The following is a 27448-nucleotide window of genomic DNA, read 5'->3' as shown; positions in this document are numbered from 1 at the left end:
TGAAGAGTTCCAAACCATCCATCCATCCGCTTCCGCACATCCTGTTAAGGGTCGCGGGGGGGCTGGAGCCTATCCCAGCTGTCATAGGGCGAGAGGCAGGGTACACCCTGAACAAGTCGCCAGCTTGTTGCAGGGCCAACACAGAGGGACAGACGACCTTTCACACTCACATTCATGCTCTCATTCACACCTATGGGCAATTTAGATTAGCCAATTAACCTAACCCCAGTAAGTGCATGTCTTTGGAATGTGGGAGGAAACCGGAGTACCCGAAGGAAACCCACGCAAGCACGGGGAGAACATGCAAACTCCACACAGAGAGAGGGAGAGACCTGGGTCAAGGTGGAATCGAACCCAGGCCTTCCAGATGGTATTCTAACTGTGAGGCAGCAGTGCTAACCACTACGCCACCGTGCTGCCCGAGTTCAAAACCTCCTCTGGCATTAACATCATCACAAAAACTGTGCGCTGGGAGCTTCATGGTACAGTTCCATGGCTGAGTAGCTCCTACAGGTGTCATGTGTCGATGGCCCAGTCCTTTAGTCCATATAGTGTGTATTAGTATTATACAGTTTAGTTAATCCTTTAGAATTTATTTTTTTGAGTGCAGCTTTAAATGTAATTAATATCCAGGGTGCACCAGCATTCTAGTATGTGAGCTTCGAGCAATGTGGAATTCACAGCACAAAACTTACACTTGAAGCTCAAAGACTTTTCATTTCATAGTTAGATACACTGATCTTGAAAGAAGAACGTCAGCGCTAGTATTTATAGAGTGCCACTGTCTTGACTGCCCTTCCATTAAGGGATACAAATATGCGTAAATGACCTGTAGCGGATCCACTTTACTCAATATGGCAACCCAGGGTGTGCCCAGACACCTACATGGTCCTAAACTAATAACAGAAGAGAAGGCCAAATAAACAGTGAGTGTGAGTCTCAAGGAAGTGGTCATGTTTTATTAAAGACCACAGGAAAAGGAGAATGAGAACAAACCATCTGCAGAGAAAGACAAACATAAAAGACCCTGATTTCATAGAAATGTGAATACAAGATCAGGTTTGTATTACTCGACGCCTTTCATGCTTCCCGTCCCAAAAGATTTGGGAAGAAATTGGGGGAATTTGATGCCGTGCTCGTGTACAGGCCGAAAACTGACCCGCATCTCAGTGTACATCAGCGTTAACGAGAACATCCCGTCCCAAATCTTAAAATGCTAATACAAGGAAATCTCCCATCATGGTGGAGGAGAGGAAACTCCCTGCTTTTGTTGTGCTGTGGCCAGCCCACGCAGCAGCAAAACAATAGATATTTTTAACTCCTTTGTCAAATTTAACCCACTTACCAGTGCTGTTAAAATAAAATTACTATTTTGATTTCTGGAGGCTTTTTAGGCAAGCAGAGTCCTGTCTCCTGCTTTAATGAAACATTTGTGGCTGAAATTGTATGGCATTTTTCCTTTGTCATAGTAAGGACATGTGTGGTGAGGTGCATTCAGAGCCCACGTTACCAAACAAAGCCTCACAGTTAAGTGCTTGTTATGTCTGTGCCTCATACGCAGTACTGTATATTTACAGAAAGATTTGGCTCTTTTATCCTCCTTTTAAATTTCCTTAACACAAAGGATCCCACACCAGCCTGTTTGTCTGTCTGTGGGGAAACAGATCATGACACATAGAGGGAAATATGAGAGGAAGAACAGAGGAAAGCAGTTGACCAATTCATTGTCCTGAGGCAAGGATTCAGTGGGACAAAACATATGGAGGCGCACAGTGAGAGAGGAATTCCCCTCAGTAGGTTCAAATGATTGCAGATGTGCGCCTGGCAGACTGCTACTGCACACATCTGGGCCAGAAAGCTTCCCTGCGCACCTCCTCTTCCATCCTCAATGTCTCGTCTGTATAACACTGCCCTGCGCTCTACCCTGGAAAAGCAATTAGGTGGAACACATGGCCGTGGTAAACTACTGCTTGCCAGGCTGCCAGCGTACCGGCTGCGGTGGATCCATAGCAGAGCGAGTATCATGGGAGTCCTGAAAAGGCCATTATCTTGGCGGTGGGGAGGAGAGATTTGGCGTGTGGAAAGTTTGGGGGATTTTAGAAGGGAGAGATGCAGCCTCTAAGCAATGGTGCTACTGGAGGTCATCAGTAGTCCTCAACCTCTGCAAATTTACACTTTTAACGTAGCTTTGCAGGTATGTTCTTCCCAAAACAAATTTCACCACATACGTATCACAGTTTTATTTTGAAATCCACAGTCGAGTCTTGGTATTATCTGTGAAATACATATAAAACAGAGGCATTAATGGGTAGCTTGTTGTTACCTTTGGAGTACAGGATGTCCTCTTGAACAGGGAACTATCTTTCACTCATACAGTGCAACTGATCTGTAATAACGCTCCTATAAACAGGAGTCATTTCTTGGCATTTTTTTACCTGACACACACCTGTTTATGTCCTCAAAAGGAGACATGCACCTGAGTCAGTCTGACATGTTTGTGTTCAGTCAGAGACAACAGGCGCTTCACACAGGCTAGAGTCGCACTGAGCACATGCTCACTAGCACACAAACACACACACATGCACTAGTGGGAAATTCCCAGCAAAAAATTCCACTCTAGCAGTCCTCTGTGAGCACATTCCTGAGTTCTTCATAACATCTCACAGCTGAAATGAAAGCCGAATTTGCAGTTATGGTGCAGTTTTGAAGATCCAGCACACCCTCAGGCTGGCAATAAATCTTCCCTGACTGAGGATATTGCATGTAAGCTCATATCCCTGCTATATTTCCTGGATGCAGCTTAATTTGGGAATGTCAGAGAGCTTGAAAGAACAGGCAGCAAAAAAGGCTGAGGATGAGACCAAAGGAATTCTTTAGGTACTTAAATATTTCTTAACATGTGAAGGTGTATTAAGTTTAATGAACACATTAGCGTCCATGTTTTTGCCACACCATAGCTACGCATCATTTGGATAATTTTTGGGAACAGCTTTCCCGTTCCAAATTCCCCTTGAATTCCCATCGCTGACTTCATAGCTCAATGTAGCTATTTATTCCCGATCCCGTTTGACTATCTGACATAACCAAATAAGGTCGATGAGAGCATGATTTCCATTTGCGGACAATGTGGATACTCAATTAATGAATGCGTAAGTGTGCAAAAAGGGGGGATTTTCATAGGCGTACAGTAGTGTGCAGAAAATGAGTCATTCCTTTGGTAACTGGGATCTGTCACATTCTCCTTATTAGTGCACCGCAATCTATCAAGCTGTGGTCTGGCTTCAAGGTTGCTTAATATTTGGTAGCACAACAGTGTAATTATCTTGTATGTTGCTGACACCGGTTTGATATTTCTCTTTCTTCATCATGCATGTACTGGTCCAAAGCCCAGTTGGTTTGGCCGCTGCTGTCCAGTACAGTTGGCATTGCGGCGATGCTGCAGGGTGTTTCCTCTCTTCTTAAGCCATCAGGAAAGCACTGACTTCAGTCTGTTATTACTGAGGCCAGCACCAAATAACGGCCTACAAAATTACTTGAGATGGGCTTTCCAGCTTTGGTATCTGCCATCCCTCCATTTCCTGGAAATCTGTAGGTCTTTTTTCCATATATATCTTAGTTGCCTCTGAAAAACAATCAATAATCTGATGACAAGCAGTAAGTTATAAGTTATGCAGTGCTATCAACATAATGTTAAGTGGTTAATTAGTTAGTAGTTCATTTAGCATTGCAGTTGTCATCAAGGCAAACACTAGTCTGCTGGGACAGTTATTACTGATTAGCTTAGTTTCCCAGACATGGATTAAACTTGGTCTTAGACTAAAAGCTTTGTTCAATGTAGATTTATTTCTAGGACTAAGCTTAATCCATATCTGGAAAACTGAGTAAAGCTGTTAGCTGACCTGAGTTTGTGTTAAATCAAGCTAGCTTTAAGAGAACAGTTATTCAGGTTATCTATGCAATTAGCGTACTGACTTGCTGGTAGTCTTTTTTCTGAGAGTAACATTTGTTTCTTTATTATTGACTAGCTGGAGACTGTAGTGGAGCATAGCTGAGACCTAGCTAGAGTGACATCTGCCAACAGCTTTCCAGATGTTATAAGGCTAAGGCTTGTATTTACAGCCTCCAGTGTCACAAATTAAGACGACACTCTTAAAAATATCTACTTCTGGTAATGAAAACTATTTAATTGTCAGTAAACTAAAAAAAAAAAAAACTGTAATGGGATCTGGTTCTCCAGCCGCAAAGCCTGAGGGCAATGACTAAAGTTGCACTCACTCTCAGCTTGTGAGTAAGGCATCTCTGTGCTGTATCACAGTACGTTTGGCATTAGAAGTACACATGATGTGTTAGCTCTGTTAGAGACAGTGAACAGGATACATGGCATGGCTGTCAAAGCCTTCTAGAAAAGCCTGTCTGAATACGCCTGCTGGCATGTACTGAGACGCTCTGCAGGCTCAAAGAGAGGTGGGGGGGGCTTCGACAAAGAAGGAGCGGTTTTGGGTTTCTTGCAGCCCTGTGGCACAGACCGAGACATGTCGACTTCCTCAGGAGAAAGCGAAGCTTTGGTTGTTTTTGTTGGTTAACCCCCCCCCCTCCCCCCAGTTTGGATTTTTGGTTTGTATTCTTCATTTTAATTCTACGCATTCAGGCATAACTCTAATGTAGCCTATAATAAGCCCTGTAATAGGACTTATGTGAATCTATCCATCCTACAGGATAGGATAGCTTTGTGATATATTCAGGACAAAGAGGAAGTCTGTGGGAGGGAGAAGGCTGTGTAAAACCACTATTGATCTCACCCACCATTCTCACATCCAGCCATGTGGGTTTCTTTGCATATTTGCGTATTTTTAGATTAGACAGAGAAAGCACTGGCTTCAAAATAAATGCACTCAGCGTCTGTGAACGTCATTTGTCTTGTGTCTATCCAGGGGATTTCATATGCTATTCATGTGTTATTTAGGGCTTTTTTTTTTTTAGACTTTTATAATAGGATATGTGGGTTAAACCACGGATACCTCCCTCCCCTTCCATGCTCGCTCTATTGTTACCACAGACACCTGTTCTTAAATGGCTCACTCAGAAAGACCAGTCAGCTCTTGCTCACGCTTCATATTTGATTCATAGACTCCGTTTTTACTGGAAAAAGAACAAAGAACGAAGATTATGTTGAACTTTACTGACCTTTACTAATCATTACTGTACGTTTACTGTGCCAAAGTCATTACGATGGAAGAAACTTCTGGTGGGTCACAGCCTTGAAATACCCCTTTAATCACATTTATTTTAAATCACAAGAGAATCTGATGGGGGGAAAGAAATGTGCACAACATGCAGGACTTGCATGTGATAAATTGTATAACTCATTGCATGCGGTGTGATTGTGAAATCATAACTTCTGCTGTCAGCAGTTGGCTTGCCTTTGACTTTGGTTTAAGCAAACTTCACTGTCACTGCACCACATCATTATCAAAGTTCAATTCTCAATTTTCCAGCTGCAGCTCGACAAAATCAAACACGGATATTTTGGGCGACTGCATAAACATTATAATGTCCCAACCACTTGATATAAACACTTCTAAAGTTGGTCCATGCTGCATAAGAATTACGATATTGGCCCCCATCACGTGGACCCACAACACCAGGGTTGCAAGTGGTTGTTATTTTAAGTTGTTGTTTCCTGGGAGCAGAAAAAACTTGGATAAATGATGGAGCAACAAAATTACTCCATTATTTTTAAACTTTATGCTAAGTCCAAAATGTAAAATATTAAAGGGGCAGTACACATTTTTTATATATAGTTTGCACTTTATCAGTCACAGTTAGTATAAATGATCTCATGAAGACACTAGCATGATGTCTTATGTGGCTATGGGCACTTTAAGTGCTGAATTAGAGTAATTTGCAGCTCCACTGTTGGTTTCAAAGCTGGATTTAATAGTGGCTCAACACCGGCACCAACTTTTTAAAACCAAATGCAAGCTAAACCGAGAATGGCTTCACACAGAAAAACTACACTGCACCAGCCAACCTGGTGTAGTCCTTACCGTCACTGTTGCTGAGGTTGGCCACGCAGAGGAGCAGCCAATTTAGAAAAATTTTTAATTCTAGAAATTTGCTCACCATAACTGGAGCACAGATTTCTTGGATAGTCTGATACTGCAAATTTCTGCACAGCAGACCACATTATTTGCACAAAAAAAAGTGTAGGTGAAGTGAGTGGGTAGGGCCATTCACGTGGCTTTGCTCGCTGTGCTGCACGACCACCCACCCCGCTTTTTTAATTGGCTCCACCAGTACCACAAACTTGTGTGGTCCAATGTCTTAATAAAGCCAGGTGAGCTAAAACAAAAATGTACCTCCCAAAAGTTGCTATGAAGAGAAATATTAGCTATGGTGACCAAAACTGTTTATTTCTGTTGTACATTTTAACATGAGACTGACTGACAGGGCCCGAGACTGCAGAGCCAAACTCAAGTGGCCACGCGAGGAACTTCAGGTTTTTAATTGATTCAGAGCCTGCATTTTGATCATGTCTAACTATGCAAATCAGCTGGACGGCAGTAGAGACTCCACCTGCTAGCTGCTGCTATTTCATTCCCTTTCATTGTCGTTTACAAAGCAATTACATGGAAAGAACTGGACTTACTGGTATGCTACGCAATGGCTGAGCTGTGTTTCACTTTCCATTGTACAGTCAGTTCGGTGCACCCCGGTCTCCAACAGAGATGAGTAGCAGGTGTTCCAGTTTGATCATCAGAGCAGTGCTATAGTGAATACGGTCATGGCAGCAGAGATATTATTTAGCACATAGTGGATATTCAAAAAGTACAATTTTCTTGCAAGTAGTTAAGTAAATAAAAGCAAATAACTGGAGCACACGCGCTGCATACTGTACATGCTGATCTATGTCTAAAGTACAGCTAAAAAAACACGCATCAATCAGCTGTCATGCAAATAGGAACAAAAGCAATCCCTTTTCTATTTAATGCACTTCAGTATGATGCCCAAAGCATTTCCCAGTAACTGTGGCACCATTAATTGCAACACAACTTGAGGCCACTGTGCAACTATTTAACCATTTTGCAACATGTCAAACCACTTAATGATTTACAAAGAACAGCATCCAAATTCTAAAGAATATGTGTGTAGAAAAAGGAAGCAACGCAAAGCACTATCTCACACACACACACTTATATCATCTTTGCATCACTCAGCACTTTAGTTCACTTTAGATAAGCTGTTCCCAGAAGCTGTTCACTGCTTTGGGGTTCTTAGAATCTCAGTGCTGTGTTTTGGTTTGTATGATCATTTACTTTGCTCACTTTTATGTGTTTAGGTTTTTTTGCAGTATAAAAATTGACCCAATCGCCAGAGGAAACCAATGATTTCAGGGAAATTTATTTGGAATTTTTTTTAAATATACATTTGAGAATCTCCATGGTAATGGAAAGAAAATGTTTGGTGCAAAATGAGTCAAAACTACTAATGTTTCATCTTACACTTTTCAGAGAAGGGCTTCATCACACTGTTTCCTTCGTTGCTTAACATCTAAACCTTTGCACTTGGAAAACATTAACCAGACTGTGGCTTTGTGAAGAAGTATTTTCATAGATGGTGGAGATCCCCCTGCACTCCAGAAATCAGCCCCACGCCTCTTCTAGCTGCTGCGGGGGTGGGGGTCTTTCTGGTTTCAGATGCAAATGCTGCTGTGCAAATGTTGCACTGATGCAGTTCGAATGAGCAACGTTTTCATGCAATCAGAACAGAAGCTGGAGGAGAGAAAGACAGAGAACAGAGGTGTATAGTGAGGGAGGGACAGCTGCAGGTGGGGATGTATTGTGGTGCGGGGTCTAGGTTGTTAAATATCAAAGCAACAAAGAGGTGCATAAGCTCTAGTGTCATAACCGCGATGATTTCATACCATCACCATTTCTTTATTTGGCCTTATTTGATAGACTGATGCAGTTTAAGTCAGATTAATAGTCATTTTCCTCAAAACTGGACATTTAGGAGTTGCAAAATCTGTGTTGTAAACTGTTTATTTTTCTGCTGCACACTCATAAAGGCATGCTTGTGGTTTTGCATGAGTGGACCAATTTTTTCTTTTTTTTGTAATACTGGGTTTTGATCTGAGATGTTTTTTGTTTTAGACTATTACCATTGTAACACATCCACGGTGTGCGTGACTGAGTCACATTTAAGAAAAGGAGTTCAGTGATTAAATTCAAATCCCTCCCATGTGTGACATTTATCATTAATCACTGATGAAACCATTTTTGAAACAGGAAAATGTCAGTGCAAACCAAAGATCGGGGCTTTTTTTTGTCACAAAGCCAGAAACATAAAATTTTTAAAGGCAGCCCAAGATTCGACTTCTGCTCATCGTTCAACACGAGATAACACCGAGCAGACTTATGAGTCATTATCTGAATGTGGTAGTAACTTATAAAGAGGAAGCAAGCATCCTCTGCTCAGCTGTATGAGCTACCTGCCGACAGAGGGAAAATCCCAAATGACACACGGACATTTGTTGCTTATTCATAAACAAGGAAATGGGATTTGGCCATTAATCAAGATACCCAACAGTGATTTAGTTCCTTGAAATGATAATGATACCCGTGTTTGCTTTTTACATGGCGGCATTACTTTCAACTTGGCTTGTTATGTGATAGGGAGAAGCACATGTGTGGTATCTGTTCTCACTTTGGAACAGCAAGATATCATTTCTGTATCTTTTAAATATAGTTCATGCAGTATTATGTTGGTGTCTAGAGCAAGCAAAAGGGAACTGGTTTCATTTTGAGAAGGAAATATACAATTACTTGGGTAAAAATAGTTTCGCAAGAACAATTTATCAGGTAGCGCACATCATTTTCACAAGAAACTTTGTGATTTGGTAGGGAAAACACAAAGTGTTACAAATGCTCATGAATGACAGCATCTTTCCATCTCTGCACACCGGCGGAGATGGAAAGATTGACTGAAACACCCTCTGCACACCGGCGGTGTGCAGAGGGTGTTTCAGTCAATCAGAATACATTTAAAACTTTCCCAAAAAAAGCCCAGGTGTGAATATTGAAATGAATAACTGGCTCTTTGTATTGCACGCACTACCTCAGGGTCATGTGATAGCTCACTCTGCAAACAGATAATGCTATCTGTAACATGCTTTTTCTTCTATATTAAGAAAGACATGTCTAACTAGAATAACTTTTGCTGAATTCTCGTTTTCTGTATGACTTTATCAGTCTCTCACAATGCTGTGGAGGAATTTTGGCCCGCTCTTCTTTGCAGCATTGCTTCAGTTCATTGAGGTTTGCGGTCATTCATATATGCATGGCTCTCTTAAGGTCACACCACGACATTTCCATCAGGTTGAGGTCTGGACTTTGACTGGGCCATTGCAACACCTTGATTCTTTTCTTCACCAAATCATCACACCCCTCCTCCACTGTGCTTGGCAGATGGCATGAGGTGTTTGTGCTGATATGCTGTTTCAGTTTTGCCGAGCATGGCGCTTTATTGCCAGACATCCCCACTTTGGTCTTGTCTGTCCAAAAGACGTCATTCCAAAAGTCTTGTGGTTTGTTCAGATGCAACTTTGCAAACCTAAGCCGTGCTGCCATGTTCTATTTATACTGTCATTAACTTTAACATTTAACATGCTAGCTGAGGCCTGTAGAGTCTGAGATGTAGCTTTTGGGTTGTTTTCAGTTTCTCTGAGCGTTGCACAGTTTGAGCTTGGGGTGAATTTGGTGGGACGTCCACTCCTGGGAAGATTGTGACATTATGTTAACACATACCTGAATGCTCCAGACCAACAAACTGCCAAAACTTCTGCTTTTATAGAGGTGCTTACACTTGCTGATGATTAATTAAGCAACTCCATTTGAATATTAGCATTTGGCTGCTACTGACCTCTTAATTCCTATGGAAACAGTAAGGGTGCACTTAGTTTTTCACAGGACTGCATAGAGTCCTGTGAAAACATTATTTTCACATGACTGCTATATACTGATTTACAGCCTGCATGTAAGCAATCGACATGCTCTATGTAATTGTTCTGTGCCAACAGGAAATTATAAAATACATTACTTCCTCATAGTTTTTTTCATAGTTTTACAGACTGTACTGCTGTCTGTGTAAAATAACTGATACAAAATCAATTACTGTTTCCATTATGTTTCCCTTTATTTTGCCATCAATTGAATTTACACATTTAATAATGTAAATGTTTTGCCGTCATTTAGAGCAAAACTTCAACATTATAACAGTGAAAAATTTTCACTACTGCATCCATGTGTAAATGAAGCTGATCAAAGTGTAGCTACCACTTTTCTTCCTGTTGTTAGTTAAAACTCATGCTCATAAAGCAGTCTATAAGTCATCTAAACTAATAAACCCCAAAATAGCTGGCAAATAACTGTACATAGTGGGGGGGGGGGGGTTTAAGTGTTATACTTGTAGAAATTTGCCCTTCACTGATGGTACGTGTCAACCCACCATCACTGCCTAGCAGCGTTTTGGCAGGAGCCTTTTCGATTTCTAAGTGGGACAGTACCCGCTAAAAATCCAAATCTTCAGTCAGCATTTCTGGGTATTTCACAATCACCAGACTTCTATACAGGAACTGATAATGTAGTCCACGCCATCACTGACCTCCACGTTTTTTTGGGCTTAGATTTTGAGCTGCCATTTTTCTACAATTTATCTTCAAATATTTGTGTTAAAATAGCTTTTGAAAAACACCCTATTCAGCTTCCAAAGGTGAGTATTTTATGACTTCATATTTTGATGTATTATTCATCATATTGTGGACAGTATTTGTGCTCAGTCACATCAGTTGAATGACATCTAATTAATTCATCAATGAAATCCATTTTTAAAATCAATTTAGTCTTTAAAAGCTCCTTTTAAGAGCTTTCTAATGATACCAGGTTCATATAAATTTATCCACCTTTTTTGCCACATACCTATATTCACTGTAAAGTAGCTAATAAGCAGCCATGCCAAGTAAATGTAAGTAAAAGGCGTGTGAAAAGGAGCCTGTTTCCTTCTGAAAAGCTCTTACGCTATAAAAAGTTTAAAAAATAAAAAAATTCCCTTACCACCTCTAGCACTCTTTTTTTTTTTATCACCACAGAAACGAAGCAGGCCTCTGACACCGGATGAAGTTCGCGGCTCTTCAGTTTAACTTCCGGGTCGAAATATTGTGCATGAAGTGAAGTCTGCTTACAAATTCACTGGGACGAACTTCTTGGCCAACTTAACCTTTTACAATGTCCCGAGGCTCCAGTGCAGGGTTTGATCGACACATCACCATCTTCTCTCCCGAGGGCAGACTCTATCAAGTCGGTCAGTATGGGCATGTGTTTAGGGGAAAAGCCGGTTCGCTGACTTACTTGTTTGCTAGCTAGCTAAATGCTCTGTCATGGTTGGTTTAGCCCGGCTTATAACTGATAAAAACCGACCCGCCAAAGCGAAAGCAGTATCACATGTAACCACTACACTCTTACTGATGCTGTGCGAGTTGTTATTGTGGGGCTCCTTTTTCGACGCTGTTTTCAAACAAAACAGGGAGTCAAAATAGCTAGCTGTTGTTAGGCTAGTTAGCATGGTTAGCGTTGCAGTTAAGCAAGCTGATTCATTGCTGAAAGAGTCAACCTGTTATTAGGATAAATAGTTAGACCTTTTTTGTTTGTAAGTTTGTTTTTATTGCATAATGTTTTGCTTTATAGCAGTTTCTCTTAACCAGAGGAATATGATTTTATCTGACAACTGCAAGCTAAATAGATTGAAAGAGAAAATAAAACAATATTCTAAAATAACGGTGTTTCCTCTAAAAAAGCTGAACTGGACGTTGTCGTGACTTTTATTGCTGTCTTCTAATCAAGTAGCCATTCTACAGCTGCCTAAGCACCTCCAGCAGCAGTTAAAATCAAATCAAACTTCTGCAACTTTACTGAAATAAAAGGGTGTTTCAAGAAACCTTCACAGAGCTCACAGGACTGCTGACTAATTTGATGCCTGCTGGTCTATCAGATGACATTTGATAACAGTTCTTTACTTGTGGTTCCAATTTTCCAGCAGTACAAGACAACTCTGAATGCTGCCTCTGTTGTGTTTATTTTGTAATGTTATTGCTGCTGTCAAGTGTATGTTTAAAGACACCCTTTTGTTTTCTTTCACAGAATATGCTTTCAAGGCTATAAACCAAGGTGGGCTCACATCAGTAGCAGTCAGGGGAAAGGATTGTGCAGTTGTTGTAACACAGAAAAAAGTACCGGTGAGTTGGTGTCAGATTGTTGTTTTCTTACAGGTGTAACAGTATTCTGAGTATGGGGTGTAACTGTCTTACACTTTGGAGTAGCATCCATCCATCCATCCTTGCATGCATGTTCTGCTTTCTGTGTGGAGTTTGTATGTTCTCTCCGTGTCTGTGTGGGTTTTATTTCAGTATTCTGGCTTCCTCCCACATTCCAAAGACATGCATGGGTTAAGTTAGTTGGCAGTTCTAATTTGGCCCCAGCAGTGAATGTGAATATGAATTGTTGCCTCTCTCTGTTGGCCCCATGACATACTGGCAACCTGCCCAAGGTACCTGAGAAGTCAAATGTCAAAACTCGGGAGTGATGTCACTCCCAAGTTGAGTGCGTTCCAGTAGTAAAGTCAGAAAAGCAAGGAAAAATGGGATTTGTTTTGCTTCATAGCAAGGTAGGGTAGTTCATACATTACTAGCAACAAACAAAAGCAATGCGTGCTTTTTTTGTTTGTTTTTCCAGTTTACAAACACCACTGCGCTGTGTTCAGTAGTCTGTCCATAGCTTATGTAGCAAGTCACAGATGCACAGTGGTGGCAGCACAGATAAAAGGTTTCTTTAAACATTTACTCAACACAAAGCTGACATCGCACAAAAGATAAACTTCATTATCTGCCATCTGTTGATGTCACAGATGTTCAGACAGTGCATCTCTGCAGCTTAAGAATTAGCCATTAAAACCTTTTCTTCTCCTTCTTTCAGCTGCTCCCTTTAGGGGTCACCAGTATATCCACTATCCCTCCTCTGCACATGACCAAACCATCTCAGCCTCTCTTTGTCTCCAAACTGCTCAACCTGAGCTGCACCACTGATATATTAATTTCTAATCCTGTCCTTCCTCCTCACTCCCAATGAAAATCTTAGCATCAATTAACCATTAAAATGCAGCGGTGGCATTTGAGCTTTAAAATTTGCACAGGATAATACTGAGGACACAGATACCCTGTTTGGGTAAATTGGCACTGGACAAAACCGCCCAGGGAACCTGGTATTTATTGAAATTGACTTGTACTGCAGATCAAGAACTAGCAGCACCAGAGGCACAAGGAGGCCAATTAAAACTGATTAATATGAGTTAGCACATCAAACAGGTTTACCGTATTTTTCGGACCATAAGACCCGAAAAATACTGGCCTTATGTATGAACGGGTCTATTTTCATACATAAGGCGCATGATAAAACATATGTAGAGCAAAGCAAAAGCGTCATGTAAGTTGAACTTTATTCAACCCATTCACAGTAACTCAGAATATTGTTCAGTTGTAACAAATACAGAAAAATACTCACATTATACATTCATCATCTTCAGTGTCTGAGTTGAACAGTTCGGCGATTTCGGCATCAAGCATGCCGGGTTCCCTCTCGTCATTATCCGAGTCAGTCTCGTTGTTACTGTTTTGTTTTGGTTGCAGCACACAGCAACCATTTAATTGTTAATAAAAGGGCAACTTTTGCTGGCAATCTCTCGCCATCTTCAACATCTTAACAGACGCTACAATATATTCTTTATTAATGAGGGTAAGGACAAGTCATTTCTTCATTTTATATATAAGCCCTTCATAAATCCTGTGCACCAGTATATTTACCGATATAAGCAAAGAAAAATATTTAAAAAAAAACAAAAAAACAACAACACCGGAAACCTGAAAACTCAGCTGTCACCATGTTTTGTGTACATACAGCGCTCGTACTGCGTCCCATCATACACTGTGGCATCACCCGGACCTCTCTTTGGCACCGATGAGAACAGCACACACACCCCCGGGCCTCGATTCGTCCTTTAGCAACTTTTGAGACAGCCCACAGCGAGTTTTGTTGCACAAAAGTTGGCAACAGCGCTGGCCGCTGATCGCCAGATTACACACAAATATCCGGGGCAGCATAGATGGAAACAGGCCAGGAACATGTAGAATAAAATCCATCATCGTTTTCTGCAGTTTACTGCGTACAGTTTCTATTTTTGGAACAATGCTTCTTGTTGAATTTATCTCCGGCGGCTTCGGCTGCTTTCCACACCTGCTGCGCCGCACTCACAGCTTGTTCCTGTCTAACATCGTCAGTAGAGTAATTTTGTGAATCTATGATGGACTATTTTAGAGAATTCAATGAGGCCTTTGAACTGATCTGCCAGACCGAAGGAAATATCGCTGCAGACCACGCAACGGTGCAGTGGTGTGGATTCCTCGGCCATCGGCGGTCAGACGGCAGCGCTCAAATATTTGAAAAGCGTACGCTGGGTGTCAACCCCTTCCCCCGTTGTACGCTTACGCTCTGGAAAATTTATTAAACGTCCCTTACCAAAGTCGCACTAAAACATTTCGACAGATTTTTGAGCGCAGTGTACCACATAAAATTGTTTCAAGGTCAGTAAGCACAAGAATTTATACATAAGGCGCACCGGATTATAAGGCGCACTGTTGATTTTTGAGGAAAATTAAGGATTTTAAGTGCACCTTATAGCCCGAAAAATACGGTAATATAATTGTGACAGTTCAAATTCTAACACCAAAATCACAATAGAAATTTCAGAGTTCCAGTTTCCATACTGTGAGCTGGGAATGCTGTATTGCAGTATGCTAGTCCTGGTGAAAGCTGTACTGCATAAAGGTGATAATTGAGCTGGAAATACATCAGCATAACATAGTCAATTTTGTTCTTAATGCAATCATTTCCTAGTGATTAGGGCTGGAGTAAGAAGTCTTTAGCTCTGTGTTATTCACCCCAGCTGCAAACCGAGCTGTAGGCTACCAGCACAATGTCTGCCCAGCTTTCAAGGCTTGCCCTGATAAGCACGTTTAAGCCAATGGAAACCATTTGTGTGCTGCCAAAATGTTGCAGGCAGAACTGCTTTAGTTCGGGACAAATACACAAGCTGTTGCAGCCCTACTTATGTTAAAGAAAGTCACGTACCAAGGCAAAAACAATAGGCATCCATCTACAATAACCCTGTGTCCCCTTTCAGTTTGGATTTGTGTATCTTCCAACATTGTTTTATGCAGTGCAACTCTGTGTTGATTGAAGTACTTTTTATAGGTTTAATTAATATGGAAAATGTAGAATTTTTGATATGATGCATTTCTTTTTTCTTTCTTGCTTACTTTGTCAGACAGCAGCTTGCAACTCATTGTGTTCATTTTTTATTATATAAGTTGACAAAGTTATGATATACTGATTAATTTGAAAACTGCACGGTTTTCTTCTAGTTGCACATGTTATTATCTGATTATATCTTTCAGCGATTGATATTTCTTGCCTCCTGTGTGCATGCAATATTTTTACGCATTTTACTATATTGGGATCTCTTGAATTTGTTTTGGCTTCAGTGATGGGATCATGTGATGAAAGCCCTTTTTCATGTTCACGCTTTCCTCCTGTACAGGACAAGCTTCTGGATGCCTCCACAGTGACCCACCTTTTCAGATTAACAGATAATATTGGATGTGTAATGTCTGGGATGACGGGTAAGAAAAAGGCTGCTGATTATCTAAGTGACAATATCTTGGGTACATAGAATTGTGTGTGTGTGTGTGTGTGTGTTTTCCTCTTTATTTAATTTAATTTAATTTATGTGTCAAATTGAATAAAAAAATCCTGCACAACATTAAAATTGGACATTAAAGCACTGAAAGACTTTCTAAAGCATTCCAGATCAGGTCTTCTTTTAAATATATAGAAACAACTATTGAAGAAAAATATGGTTAAGATAAAAGTATTCCATAAAAAGGAAAAAATAAATAAGTCAGGGTACTTTTGAGTTAAACTTGGAGAGCCTTTCAAATCTCCTTTCTTCTCAGTCAGAGAGTTTACTGCAGCTGACAGTTCCTCTTTCCAAGGAACTCTTGCTTTTGCAGCTTTCCTCACATAAGCATGTTGTTAGAGATTAGAATTGCCACATTTAGTGGCTTCTTTGAAACAAATTGGCTTTTTAAAAATGTTTCCATTCCCTCTTACACATACTTTAATGTCTTACAGCCGACAGCAGGTCCCAAGTCCAGCGAGCTCGCTATGAGGCAGCCAACTGGCAGTACAAGTATGGTTATGAGATTCCAGTGGACATGCTCTGTAAGAGGATTGCTGATATCTCACAAGTCTACACGCAGAACGCTGAGATGCGACCACTGGGCTGCTGTGAGTATATGTATTCATTGTGCTGGTTCTTTGCCAGTGACCAAACCTGTATGTAATTAGATTGGCCTTTCTAATGGCTGCTGACCTGCAGGTATGATCGTGATCGGCATAGATGAAGAATACGGCCCTCAGGTGTACAAATGCGACCCAGCGGGCTACTATTGTGGTTTCAAGGCCACCGCTGCTGGAGTGAAGCAGACAGAAGCCACCAGCTTCCTGGAGAAGAAAGTGAAAAAGAAACTGGACTGGACCTTTGAGCAAACTATTGAGGTATAATAAAAGAAATCTCTTTTGCTGATTTAGCAAAGGTTGATGCAGAAGGGACATGAATGTGAAAGTAAAATGTGTGCCTTGTGTTGGCGGTTTCCAGGCATTCAACCTTCTTAGAATGAAAATATCATCACCTTACCTTCTTTTTCTCACCCCCCCCCCCCCCCTTCAGACGGCAGTCTCTTGCCTTTCAACTGTTCTCTCCATTGACTTCAAGCCCTCTGAGCTAGAGGTGGGCGTCGTCACAACACAGGATCCCAAGTTCAGGTAAAAGTTCAGCAATACAAAAGAATCCCTTTGTTGTATTGCTTTGAGCACTGTGAGTCATTAAATCTCACATTTGGAGGGATTTGATCTAAATCTGAATGGAAACTTAGCAAATGTACGGCATAGAAGTAACGTCACCCGTCCTGTCAAAGTGATGCTCATTCTCACTATTTCTCATAATTGTTGATTTATGTTCTTGATTAAATGTAAAAAAGTGCCAAATGCCTCTTATATTTTCCCCACAACATCAGCACTGTGCAAAAGTCTTGAGCCACCCCTTTTTTTCTTTATATTTTGCTTCCATGGAGCCAGACTGTTGTATTTTTTTCAAGTGGTCTTGAGCAGTAGTTCTCCAGGCTTTCTGAAGAACTAATTTTAAATAGTATCTTTTTGCACTTTAGATAACACAGTTTAACAGGCTTAAAGTAGTATTTTTGCATCAACGAGGTGAGTCCCAAAGAGCTGTGGTCCAAAAACGTGGCGTATCTCTGCGTGGTGTGCAGTGTGTTCAGTGTCAGGTGCAGAACAGAAGAAGTGGCAGGCTTAAAACCTTTAAGAAGAAAACGGAAAAGATCCAGCCAAGACCTAACACGAGACCTGACAGATGCATCTGGTCCCTCAGCTGATGCATCTACTGTTCACTGAAGCCTCATCAGAAATGGTCTCAGTGCAAGGGCGGCTGTCAAGAAGCCATTCTTAAGGAAAGGAAACTGAGAAAAGGATGAGTTATGCCTCATTACACAAGAATTGGACAGATAATCAGTGGTAACAGGTCTGATGGAGTGATGAATCCAAATTTAAATTTTCCAAATTTAAAAAATTCAAATCATTGTCAGAGGAGGTGAGGAGAGGTACAGCAGTGAGTGTCTGCTGCCATCTGTAAAACACGGTGGAGGCTCTGTCATGGTTTTGAGCTGCATTTCAGCCAGTGGTGTTGGGATTTTGTCAAAATTGATAGTTATGAATAGGCCTGTCACGATAACAAATTTTGCTGGCTGATTAATTGTCTCAGAAATTATTGCGATAAACGATAATATTGTTTGGAGACTGTTTTAAAGTAGTAATGATAATGACATAATAATGCTAGTACATCCTCTCAAAGATCAAAAAACTTTAATTTCAAAAGAACACTTAACACTGGAACTGGAACACAAAATAAACAAAAATAAAATGGACTCTCAATCTCCGTTAACAAAAAATGCACTTGAATAAAAACTAAACGCAACAAAAAACCAAACTCGAAATAAAAACTACATTCAACAAAACAGTATGGATTATTAAGTCTGTAAACTAAATTGCCCTTCAAAAACTGGCAGTTTTGCCCATCTTCTCTAGTTTTAAATGGAGAAGATGGGCAAAACTGCCAGTTTTATAAACGAAAAGTGCAAACTAACAAAACAACAATATTAAAGGGCAGCATCTCTTTAACGATTAAGCGAACTACACTGTCTGTGAGCGCACACCATTGCTATCCTTTTTGTACGGTGTCTGTCAATTAAATGCTCCAGTGATGGTGGACTGTCAGGAACTTGAAGACCGAGACGGCCCACCGGTTGTAGATTTTTTTTTTTTTTTTTTTTTCCCAGCTGGGAAAACTGCTTTGGATGATTGTGCTTTAGGTGCAGGTGCAAGTTTGTTGTATTGCTTCTCATAGTTGCTACCGTTTTATGACAAATACGACATACCGGCTCGCAAAGGTTCAGCGGTTCGCCTCGGTTTAAATCCAAAGTGCTCCCACACTGCTGCTGTTGCGTTCGACTTTGAAACCAATTTCATTTCGGGTTTTCTCCCCCAATATCAAATAGCGTTTCTTTAGTTTGCTAACTCCTTACGGGGCTCTAATGCTGCAGACGTACAATACGATGCTACCTGATGCGATAGTTCACTCCCCCCCCCCTACACTAATGAAATGAGAAAGGGAGGGGTCAGTGGAGAGCACCAGAGTTAATCCTTTTGCCATCCAGGGTCTTCAGTAGAAAGAGAGAGAGAGAGACACGAAGAAACAATAAAGCCGATAAATAAAAATTGCCAACCTCATTTTAAGTTATCGTGCGATTAATTGATTTATTGTTTATCGTGACAGGCCTAGTTATGAACACAGAAAAGTACCAGCAGATTTTGATCCACCATGCAATACCATCTGGAAAGCATCTGATTGGCAGCTTCTCTATTTTTCAACATGACAATCATCCCAAACACACTGCCAATGCAGTAAAAGTATAACTGGATAGAAAAACACAGTGGAAGTCATGGATTGGCCTCCCCAGAGCCCGGATCTCAACATTATTGAAGCAGTGTGGGATCATCTTGACAGGGAACAGAACAAAAGGCAGAAATATCTGAGACTTTTGCACAGTAGTGTATTTGCCAAAGAAAGTCTGTTACTTAAATTTTGAGACACTATATGCTACACATCTTTGTGTTGTTGTTTGAAATATAACTTAAAGAGGACCTATTATGCTTTTTCCTGGTAGATGTTAAACACAGTCAAAGTTTCAAATATGGAGGCGACTACATGAGCAAGTAATCCCAGCGGGCACATCCCTGTGTGCTTGGAATGCTTTGTTTCAGACCCTTTTTTTCTACTCTTAGCTCTGTATGGTCATTGAGATAACAGAAGCCCCGCCTACCTGCTGTTCAATCTTTTTTTACTCGAGGCAGCCAATCAGAAGAAAGCGGGTTTTTTTTGGTTTTTTTTCTTTTTCCAGACAGGATTAACTGAGGGCTGCACCAAGGCTAACTATAGGATAAATAGGGATTATATTGAATTGTGGATCATGCAACGCTAGAGTCCAAGAATAAAAATATGGAGCTGGAAATGAGCATAACACGTCCACTATAAAATCAAATTTCCTTAAAAATGTATAAATGGATTAGATTTTGGATTCAAAATTCTTTTCTTTTTTTTTTTCCCTGCAGGATTCTGACAGAGACTGAACTGGATGCCCACCTGGTGTCCCTGGCCGAGCGGGACTGAGCGAGCAGAGCGGTGTCGCCTGTTGGATTTAGTTAGAGCATGATGGAAATGCAGTTCCCAGATGGAAGGCTGGTGTTATCTTTGTTTGCTGTACATTTACCCCACTGTTTCATTCAACAATAAAGTTTTTGGAGTAAAACTATTAATAATGGGCTGTTTGTATATATAAAAAAAACAAACAGGACTTTAGGTCCTGTGCTTGTCACCTGAAACCTCTGTTACCACCTCAGTTTAACAACAGGGGAAACTGTTTATGGGAACATGCAGTGCTTCTACTTTTGAGCTTCCTGTTGTGGCTCTCAGTGCACTAATCACATGACTTACCAAGGTGCTGCGGAGAGATTATTTTACTACAAACTTGATGTATGACTTGATTTGACCTCATTTTCTCTACATTTTTGGCTTCTTTTTTTCTTTTTTTACGCACATGTAGCATGTCAGAAATAGAATACTTCAACTTTCCGGAAATGTCACCCAACACGAATAGTTTCTCTTTGCAAAGGGAAATTTTGCTGCACTTAATAGTTCAGAAGGGTTTCAACAAAATCAACGCAAGGGCTGAGGAGTCCATCTCGGCATCTGTGACGATTTTGTCATCGCCGTGATCAGAAATGATGTTAATATGACTTCAGCTTGTCATTGTGAGTCAGATTTAGAAAAATCCCCCTTCCTCATTGGATTTCTTTGCAGTCCACCTCAGTTTCTCCCTACCAGAGTTCTGCAAAAGTCTTCACATCTTTTTTTCTTTTTTTTATGTGAATAATTGAGCCTAAAATTGTTTAAATTGCAAATTATTTGTTCATTTTCTGTTAAACCTTTTTAAGTTTTTAACATCCACATTCATTTTTGATAGAGAGCAATACATGTCTTTTTGCTGCTGCAGTGGAATCAGTTCAAATGACCTTTTTTCCTTAAATGCAACAGAAGAAATTTTGTGTTGGGGGGGGGGGGGGGTTCTCTTGTAGTGCTGTTACGCAGCTTCCACTGTCCTTGACATGTGCTTTACTCACTGGAAATTCTCCCTGTAGTACTGTAATACTTAATGTTTACAACCCAGATAGGATACAGTAAACACAATTGTGAAACCGAGTCACTCTGGGGCATTCGAGCGTTGCTTTAGGGTTTACAGGGAAATTCATTCCAGTCAATTCAGGTAATTCCTTTCTGAAAAATTCCTAAGTACTATCAGCTGACAGGGACAGCCTGTACTTCCTTGTCTCCAGAGACGTTTCCTGGTCTTTGTGACAGAAAAAAAAAAAACCCCCCGAGCTCTCTGGTACACTTTCGCATATTTGTAAAACATTTCCTCCTCTGCGTTTCTACCCAGTAGCACCAGTTCCTTAGCTGCCATTCAGCAGCCATTCCAGGGGAGGGTGGAATATTTAAGCACATTATGTTCCTCTTATGCTGCCCAGGGACTTTCAGCGCAGTGACTCAGAGACCCTGTGACCTCGCCCAAAAAAAGGAAATCCCAAACCGTTCCAAGTGGCTGAGTGTGATCTTTTTGGGGTATTTTTTTTTTTTCCTTGTCTGTGTCTTTCACAAGTCTGGGTGATGACAGTACTTCATCGCTATAAGTGAGAAATGATGCTTGTATTACAGCGTGGAAAGGCCATGAGGGAGTCATCAGGAAGGAAACTAGTTCAAAGAAACACCAGCCAGTCAAAGCTGTTCATGTTCATAAATTCCTTTTTTATTTTTCTTCATAGTGTTTAAAATTCACACATTTGTACAGGTACAAAAATAATCTCTGTATTTACAATATATTACATACTTCTGGTATATACACATTATTTTATATAGTTATACAGTAACATGAGGACCATATAGAGGTCATGGTCTTGCTTTGGTGTGGGTTTTTTGGTGCAGATCGTTCAGTGATCTAGACCAGACTGGGCGCCACCTTCATACTCGTTTCTTGATCCCAGTGCCAGCACCTCTGGACATGGATGGGGTTTGAGGGCAGGGTTGCATGGACTGATCTCTCCCCCTACTGGGAGCCGTGGTTCGGCAAACCCAATAGCAGCTTCACATCACCAGTAGCCAGGCTCTTCTTGTTACTTTCCAAACTTTATGTCGTCATACAGCTGTAGATAAGAAAATTTAAAAAAAAATGTTATGGATTCATGCTTTAAAGTGTTCTGCCCACATCAGGTCTTAAGGTGATGTTCACTGTCTTGCTGTTGTGAAGCAGATACTGACCTCATCTTCCGACAGGTCCAGATCCTCCATATCACTATCATCTGATTCGCTGTCAGGCAGCTCCCTCAGCTCCTGAGCTGTTCTCTCGTAAAGCTGGCAGCGGATCGCTTCGTTCTGGCGCCCGTAGGTGAGGTGGTACGGGGTGAAGCCGCCGTAGTTCAAACAGTTAACGTCTGCGCCGAGCTCGAGGAGGCGACAGACCAGCGTGGAGTTCTGGAGGTCCACGGCTAGGTGGAGCGCCGTGCGTCCACTGCACTGTTCCTGCAGGAAACAAGAGAAGCATGAGGTTAAGTTTCTGCACGTGATTTGGTTTTTATTTGAGAATCTATTTTTCTTTATTGCAAAAAAATAAATAAATAAATCCAACTGGCTTCTGTGTTAATAACACCTACCTGTGCATTGATGTCTGCACCCAGCCGAATGAGGCTTTCCACCAAAGAAATGTAGCCATTGATGGATGCTAAGTGGAGGCAGTTGTGTCCTAAGGAGAGAAAAAATAAACTTGGTTAGAAAAAAAAAAAAACACTTCAAGAGCTGTGTTAAGTGAAACATAAGAGTTTGTGTTTGATTCTTAGGGGTCTTATTTAAACTCAGTATTTACCATTGTAGTTGGGGAAGGACGCAATGGAGGTGAGGTGGCGCTGGCAGTTCTGGGTGATGACGCTGAAGCAGATGAGGGAGCCCTTTTTACAGGCGATGTGGAGGGCTGTGTTTCCGCTGTCGTCGGCCAGCAGTGGGTCAGCACCGGCCTTCAGGAGCCTCTCCACCAACAGGGACTGCTCTGTGATCACTGCGAGGTGGAGGGCAGTCTGTGTGGGACACAATTGGAGCATATGTTAACTTAACTGTAAAGGAAACAAGGAAGGCATGTAAGGATCTTGCCATTAATCATTTGGTGCAGGCTGTTACCTGTCTCTGGTGGTTCTGTACATTGAGGAATGGGTGATTGTGGGACAGTTTGATCATCTGGAGAGCATGTTCAGAGGCTTCGTGAATGATGGCCAAGTGGAGCAGCCTGTGGGAAGGGGACAGAAAAAGAGAGGTGAGTTAAAATAGTGCTCTTCAAAGAAAAATTACGCACAGAGGAAGTGGTTCCAGTCAAATATGAGAGAACAAAGCCTGAGCAGTGGAGCGTTTCGCAAGAATGGAGTTTTGTCGGGTTATTTCCACCAGTTGTGGCTTGACACATCTGATGCTTTATCAGTTACTGGCAGCAGGCCAGGGACTTTCCTGAACGCGCAGAGCGGACTTTAGCACCGCCCAGACTGCGCTCTCAGCCAAAGTACACACAAACACACACACACACACACACACACGCACTTGAGTGCCCACAATAATGCGCACAATTTTTAAAAGACCATTATAGACCTTGTTTTCATGCAACTTTCCGACATTTAGCGTTTCATATTTTTCAAGTGCATTGCATTTCTAGTTTTGATGCTGCGCTCTGCTGCAAACCTTCCGTTAAATTTACTGGCAGAGACGAAATTTTGCAAATGCACCACTAAAGTGCGAATAATGCGCAAAAAACAAAACAAAAACAAAAAAAAACTCCACTTACGTGTCACCGTCTTCAGTCACCGCCGATCTCCAAGGCTCGTAATCCTGCGGGTGATCCTCGCTTGTTTTCACATTTAGCTCCTCGAAGCTGTTCACCAGTTCGTCTTCCTTAAGCGAATCCACGCCGCTGTCAAAACGGTCTTCCTGGCTAGGTAAAAATTTTCCGTGTTTGTGCTCCATGTTGTCAAAGTTACAATCCATTTGGTTGTGGTTAGACTCTCTGCTGATATCCATGCTGACTTTGCGTCTGTCGCAAGCTACAGGTCAGTCTCTTCAGAAGGTGAGAGCAAAGTTGTGCTATAGAGGGAGGCGCACTGGGTTTTGTCTGCGCATAACGGGGCGGCGCTTAAAACTGGGGATTTCCAATTGACTTATCTTAGAAAAAGCAAGGGAAATCACATCGGGCCTGTGCTTTTGTGAGAAAAATCCCCCCAAAAGACTCAGAATGAAAACTTGTAGTTTCCTATTAGACACCTATTTTCACCTGTGATGTAGGTTAAGGGACATATCTTTAATTTCAGTGAATGAGACATGATTGGCATGAATGAGAGGGAGACAGCCCCTGACTGGCTCTTGAAGAATTCCCTACTGCACTGGGGGAAATTATCTATTTCAAGTGGCTAACCAAAGTAGCACTGCATACTTTCCTTTCTGTGCGTTTAGCCAAATTTAAATACATTTTAAATAGAGAGACATCCAAATTTCCTGTATTTCAAAAATTACATACAACATGGGCTCTGCCCTTCACAGTTAACCACAATGTCGAACGCATATAACTCTGTGGTTGTGATTCTCACGTAATAGATGAACCTAATTAGACTGCAAAGTCAGGTCAGTGTTATGTGCAGCCTGGTATACGTTCAAATGCCAAAAAATGGATGGAATACAGCTCATGGATTGGCTGTGATTTTATTTTATTTTTGCTGTTTTGTTCTTTTTAATGAGTGGGAGTTTTTATAATAATAATAATAATAATAATAATAATAATAATAATAATAATTATTATTATTATTATTATTATTATTATTATTATTATTATTATTATTATTATTGTTGTTGTTGTTATTATTTTATTAGGAATTAAATCCATAGACTGTATATAAAGATGGACCCTTTCACCTATGGGCTTACATTTGGAGGGAGCTAGCTTGGTTATTAAGGTGCTTCCATACACTACATATGTGAATTGCACAGCATTTTAACACTGCAGTCTGCGGAGACTGACTCACCAGCCTGTATACATACATGTATACAAGTTTGTTAGCATGCAGCATGTATTTTCTATAGATAGATAACACAAGTCTTGTTATGCTCCTGGAAAATACTGTGGTAATTCATGCGGAGAATTACATCTCTTCTGAGATTTTTGGTAGGAATTTTTGATGTTTTCCTGATGTGATTTTTCTTGGGATCTTTTTTCTTTCTTTCTCTCTTTTTTTCCAGATAAGTCTTCAAAGGGAAATTCCTTTCTGTTGCACAACAAGGTAGCAAAGTGCGTGACAGAGCTACCTGTATGTGCTCCCCTGACATTTCACCTGAGAAAAAAAATCCCACGATCACTTCTGTTTGCATTGTGAAAGGTAGGCTTGGTGAAAACATAGCAACGGTATCCAGGAGCAGTGAAGCATTCACACCTCTGTGGGGCGATACTCAGTACAGATTACACTGTACAAATAAAACACACACACACACACACCCAGAGGGTCTGTGATGTCACTATCTAAAAGCCTCCTGTATCCCTGCCTAAGAGTCTGTGAGCATGCGTCACATCAGACGAGCGTCACTGCTGCAAGCATGCAGCATGCATCCTCTGTGTTACAAATTCCAGACATACTTTAACCTCCGCCAAGTATCAGAATGAGGGATCTGGGGACAAACTGTTCTTGCAGACCTCCGTGAGGTTTTGTTTTTTCCTGCTGCCTTGAGTGTGTGTTTTTGTGTAAATATGGTCACATATTAACTGTGTTTGAGAAATGCTGGGACTTCCACTTTACGTTTTTGAGAGGGTTTTTTTTTTTTTTTCTGAAGTGCGCTTGTCTCCACTTGCCTTGTGTTTACCGCTGGTTTCCATGGACACCAACCACTGAGAAAGCACTGACGCCGTGCATTGCCCTCTGTCTGCGTGCGCGTAAATTACCACTTATCTGAGTCAGTAAAATCGCCTCAAGGGGCTTCACACCTCGAAAGTCATAAAACTTTCCCATTTTCGTGGCTGACCAGCTCCAACCTCACCCTATACATGAGTGGGCCAGTTTATTAACTACAAGCTAAGGCTAATGTGGTCTTATACAACAGATCTGCAACAAATACTGCAGCCATAGAGCTGATAATGTTCAGCTTTTGTTAATAAAACAAAACAAAACACGCATCTGACCTTTTTTTTTTTTTAATAAAAATGGTTCAGTATAACAAAATGACACCCAGTGTAGCAACGTAAAGTTTTAGGATGTGTTCACAGGAAAGACAAAATGCATTGGGGATGTTTAAAATTTTCAGGACTCATTTTACAGTAATACCAAAATTTTTGGTATACAGATGATGTGCATGCTTACTTCTTCCAGTAAAAATACTGACAATGAGGAAGTTTGCATGTGCAGTGCATGTTTGTGTAAAAATCCTGGAGTTACAGCACTATCTGTTGAAACTGAAACAATGTAAATTCTGAAAACTGTCTATTTCTCTCACTTCGGTTTGAGATTTGGGAACATGCACGTGTTTACTTTCCTGCTGTGGTCATCTGCCTATGCAAGTATTCAGTCGTCTGCCTTCACACACATATGAACTTGAGTAATATTGCATTCTTAATCCATAGGGTTTAATATGATGTTGGCCCACCCTTTACTGCTATAACAGCTTCACCTTTTCTGGAGGTACAGGGCGTTCACCTGAGTAATGATCTCACCTGGGGCAACAGCACTTCCAGTCTGGTCAGGAAGGCACACCAGCGATTCTACTTCCTCAGGAGGCTGAGGCACGCTGGACTCGGAAACTCAGTCCTCTCCTCATTCTACAGATGTGTGGTGGAGAGCGTCCTGGGCTCCTGCATCACTGTGTGGCACGGAAGCTGCTCTGCAGAGAAGAAAGCTCTGCAGAGGGTGGTAAAGGCTGCACAGAGGACTGTTGGAGTCAGCTTCTCCACCACCTCGGACATTTACATCTCTCTGTACACACACGCACACACACACACACACACACACACACACACACACACACACACACACACACACACACACACACACATATGTATACATATAATTTTTTTTTCTTTAGATTATTGTTACTTATATTTAGTTCTACTTCATGCAAGTACAATGTGAATGACAATAAAGAATCCTTGAATGTGGATGAGAAGGTCTGGCTCACAGTCTCTGCTCTAATTCATCCCAAAGGTGTTTTATCAGGTTGAGGTCAGGACTCTGTGCAGGCCAGTCAATTCTTCCACACCAAACTCACTCATCCTTGTCTTTATGGACCTGCTTTCTGCCCTGGTGTGCAGTCATATTAGAACAAACCGTTCCCACAAATTTGGGAGCATGAAATTGTCCAAAATGTCTTGATATGCTGAAGCATTAAGAGCTCCTTTCACTGGAACTAAGGGGCCGAGCCCAACTCCCGAAAAACAACCCCACACCATAATCCCCCCCGCCACCAAACTTTACGCTTGGCACAGTGCAGTCAGACAAGTACTGTTCTCCTGGCAACCATCAAACCCAGACTCATC

The 27448-nt window shown here is 41.2% G+C and overlaps 2 protein-coding genes across 2 annotated transcripts; one reads left to right on the top strand and one right to left on the bottom strand.

Moving 5' to 3' along the window:
- Positions 1-11179: 11179 nt before the first annotated feature.
- On the top strand, positions 11180-20111 carry psma6b (proteasome 20S subunit alpha 6b). Its single transcript, XM_030721196.1, has 7 exons — positions 11180-11358; positions 12195-12289; positions 15703-15784; positions 16296-16451; positions 16543-16721; positions 16894-16988; positions 19908-20111. Exons 1-7 carry the CDS (start codon positions 11283-11285, stop codon positions 19963-19965), a joined length of 741 nt encoding a protein of 246 aa, XP_030577056.1. The 5' UTR covers positions 11180-11282; the 3' UTR covers positions 19966-20111.
- Positions 20112-21636: 1525 nt separating this feature from the next.
- On the bottom strand, positions 21637-24032 carry LOC115774112 (NF-kappa-B inhibitor alpha-like). Its single transcript, XM_030721195.1, has 6 exons — positions 23729-24032; positions 23077-23182; positions 22769-22976; positions 22560-22648; positions 22168-22428; positions 21637-22052 (listed from the first exon to the last, which is right to left on the bottom strand). The coding sequence occupies exons 1-6, from the start codon at positions 23959-23961 to the stop codon at positions 22023-22025; spliced, it is 927 nt and encodes a 308-aa protein (XP_030577055.1). The 5' UTR covers positions 23962-24032; the 3' UTR covers positions 21637-22022.
- Between the last annotated feature and the right edge of the window lie 3416 nt (positions 24033-27448).

Source organism: Archocentrus centrarchus, chromosome 24, assembly GCF_007364275.1.
Source record: "Archocentrus centrarchus isolate MPI-CPG fArcCen1 chromosome 24, fArcCen1, whole genome shotgun sequence".
Taxonomy (NCBI): Eukaryota; Metazoa; Chordata; class Actinopteri; order Cichliformes; family Cichlidae; genus Archocentrus; species Archocentrus centrarchus.
This window is presented reverse-complemented; position numbering and strand designations above follow the sequence as displayed.

Coding starts and splice junctions, on each gene's coding strand:
- psma6b (XM_030721196.1), top strand. CDS start 11,283: ATGTCCCGAGGCTCCAGTGCAGGGTTTGATCGACACATCACCATCTTC. Junction 11,359..12,194: donor GGGCAGACTCTATCAAGTCG/GTCAGTATGGGC, acceptor TTTCTTTCACAG/AATATGCTTTCAAGGCTATA. Junction 12,290..15,702: donor TAACACAGAAAAAAGTACCG/GTGAGTTGGTGT, acceptor CCTCCTGTACAG/GACAAGCTTCTGGATGCCTC.
- LOC115774112 (XM_030721195.1), bottom strand. CDS start 23,961: ATGGATATCAGCAGAGAGTCTAACCACAACCAAATGGATTGTAACTTT. Junction 23,183..23,728: donor GTGACTGAAGACGGTGACAC/GTAAGTGGAGTT, acceptor CCCTTCCCACAG/GCTGCTCCACTTGGCCATCA. Junction 22,649..22,768: donor GTCCTTCCCCAACTACAATG/GTAAATACTGAG, acceptor TTCTCTCCTTAG/GACACAACTGCCTCCACTTA.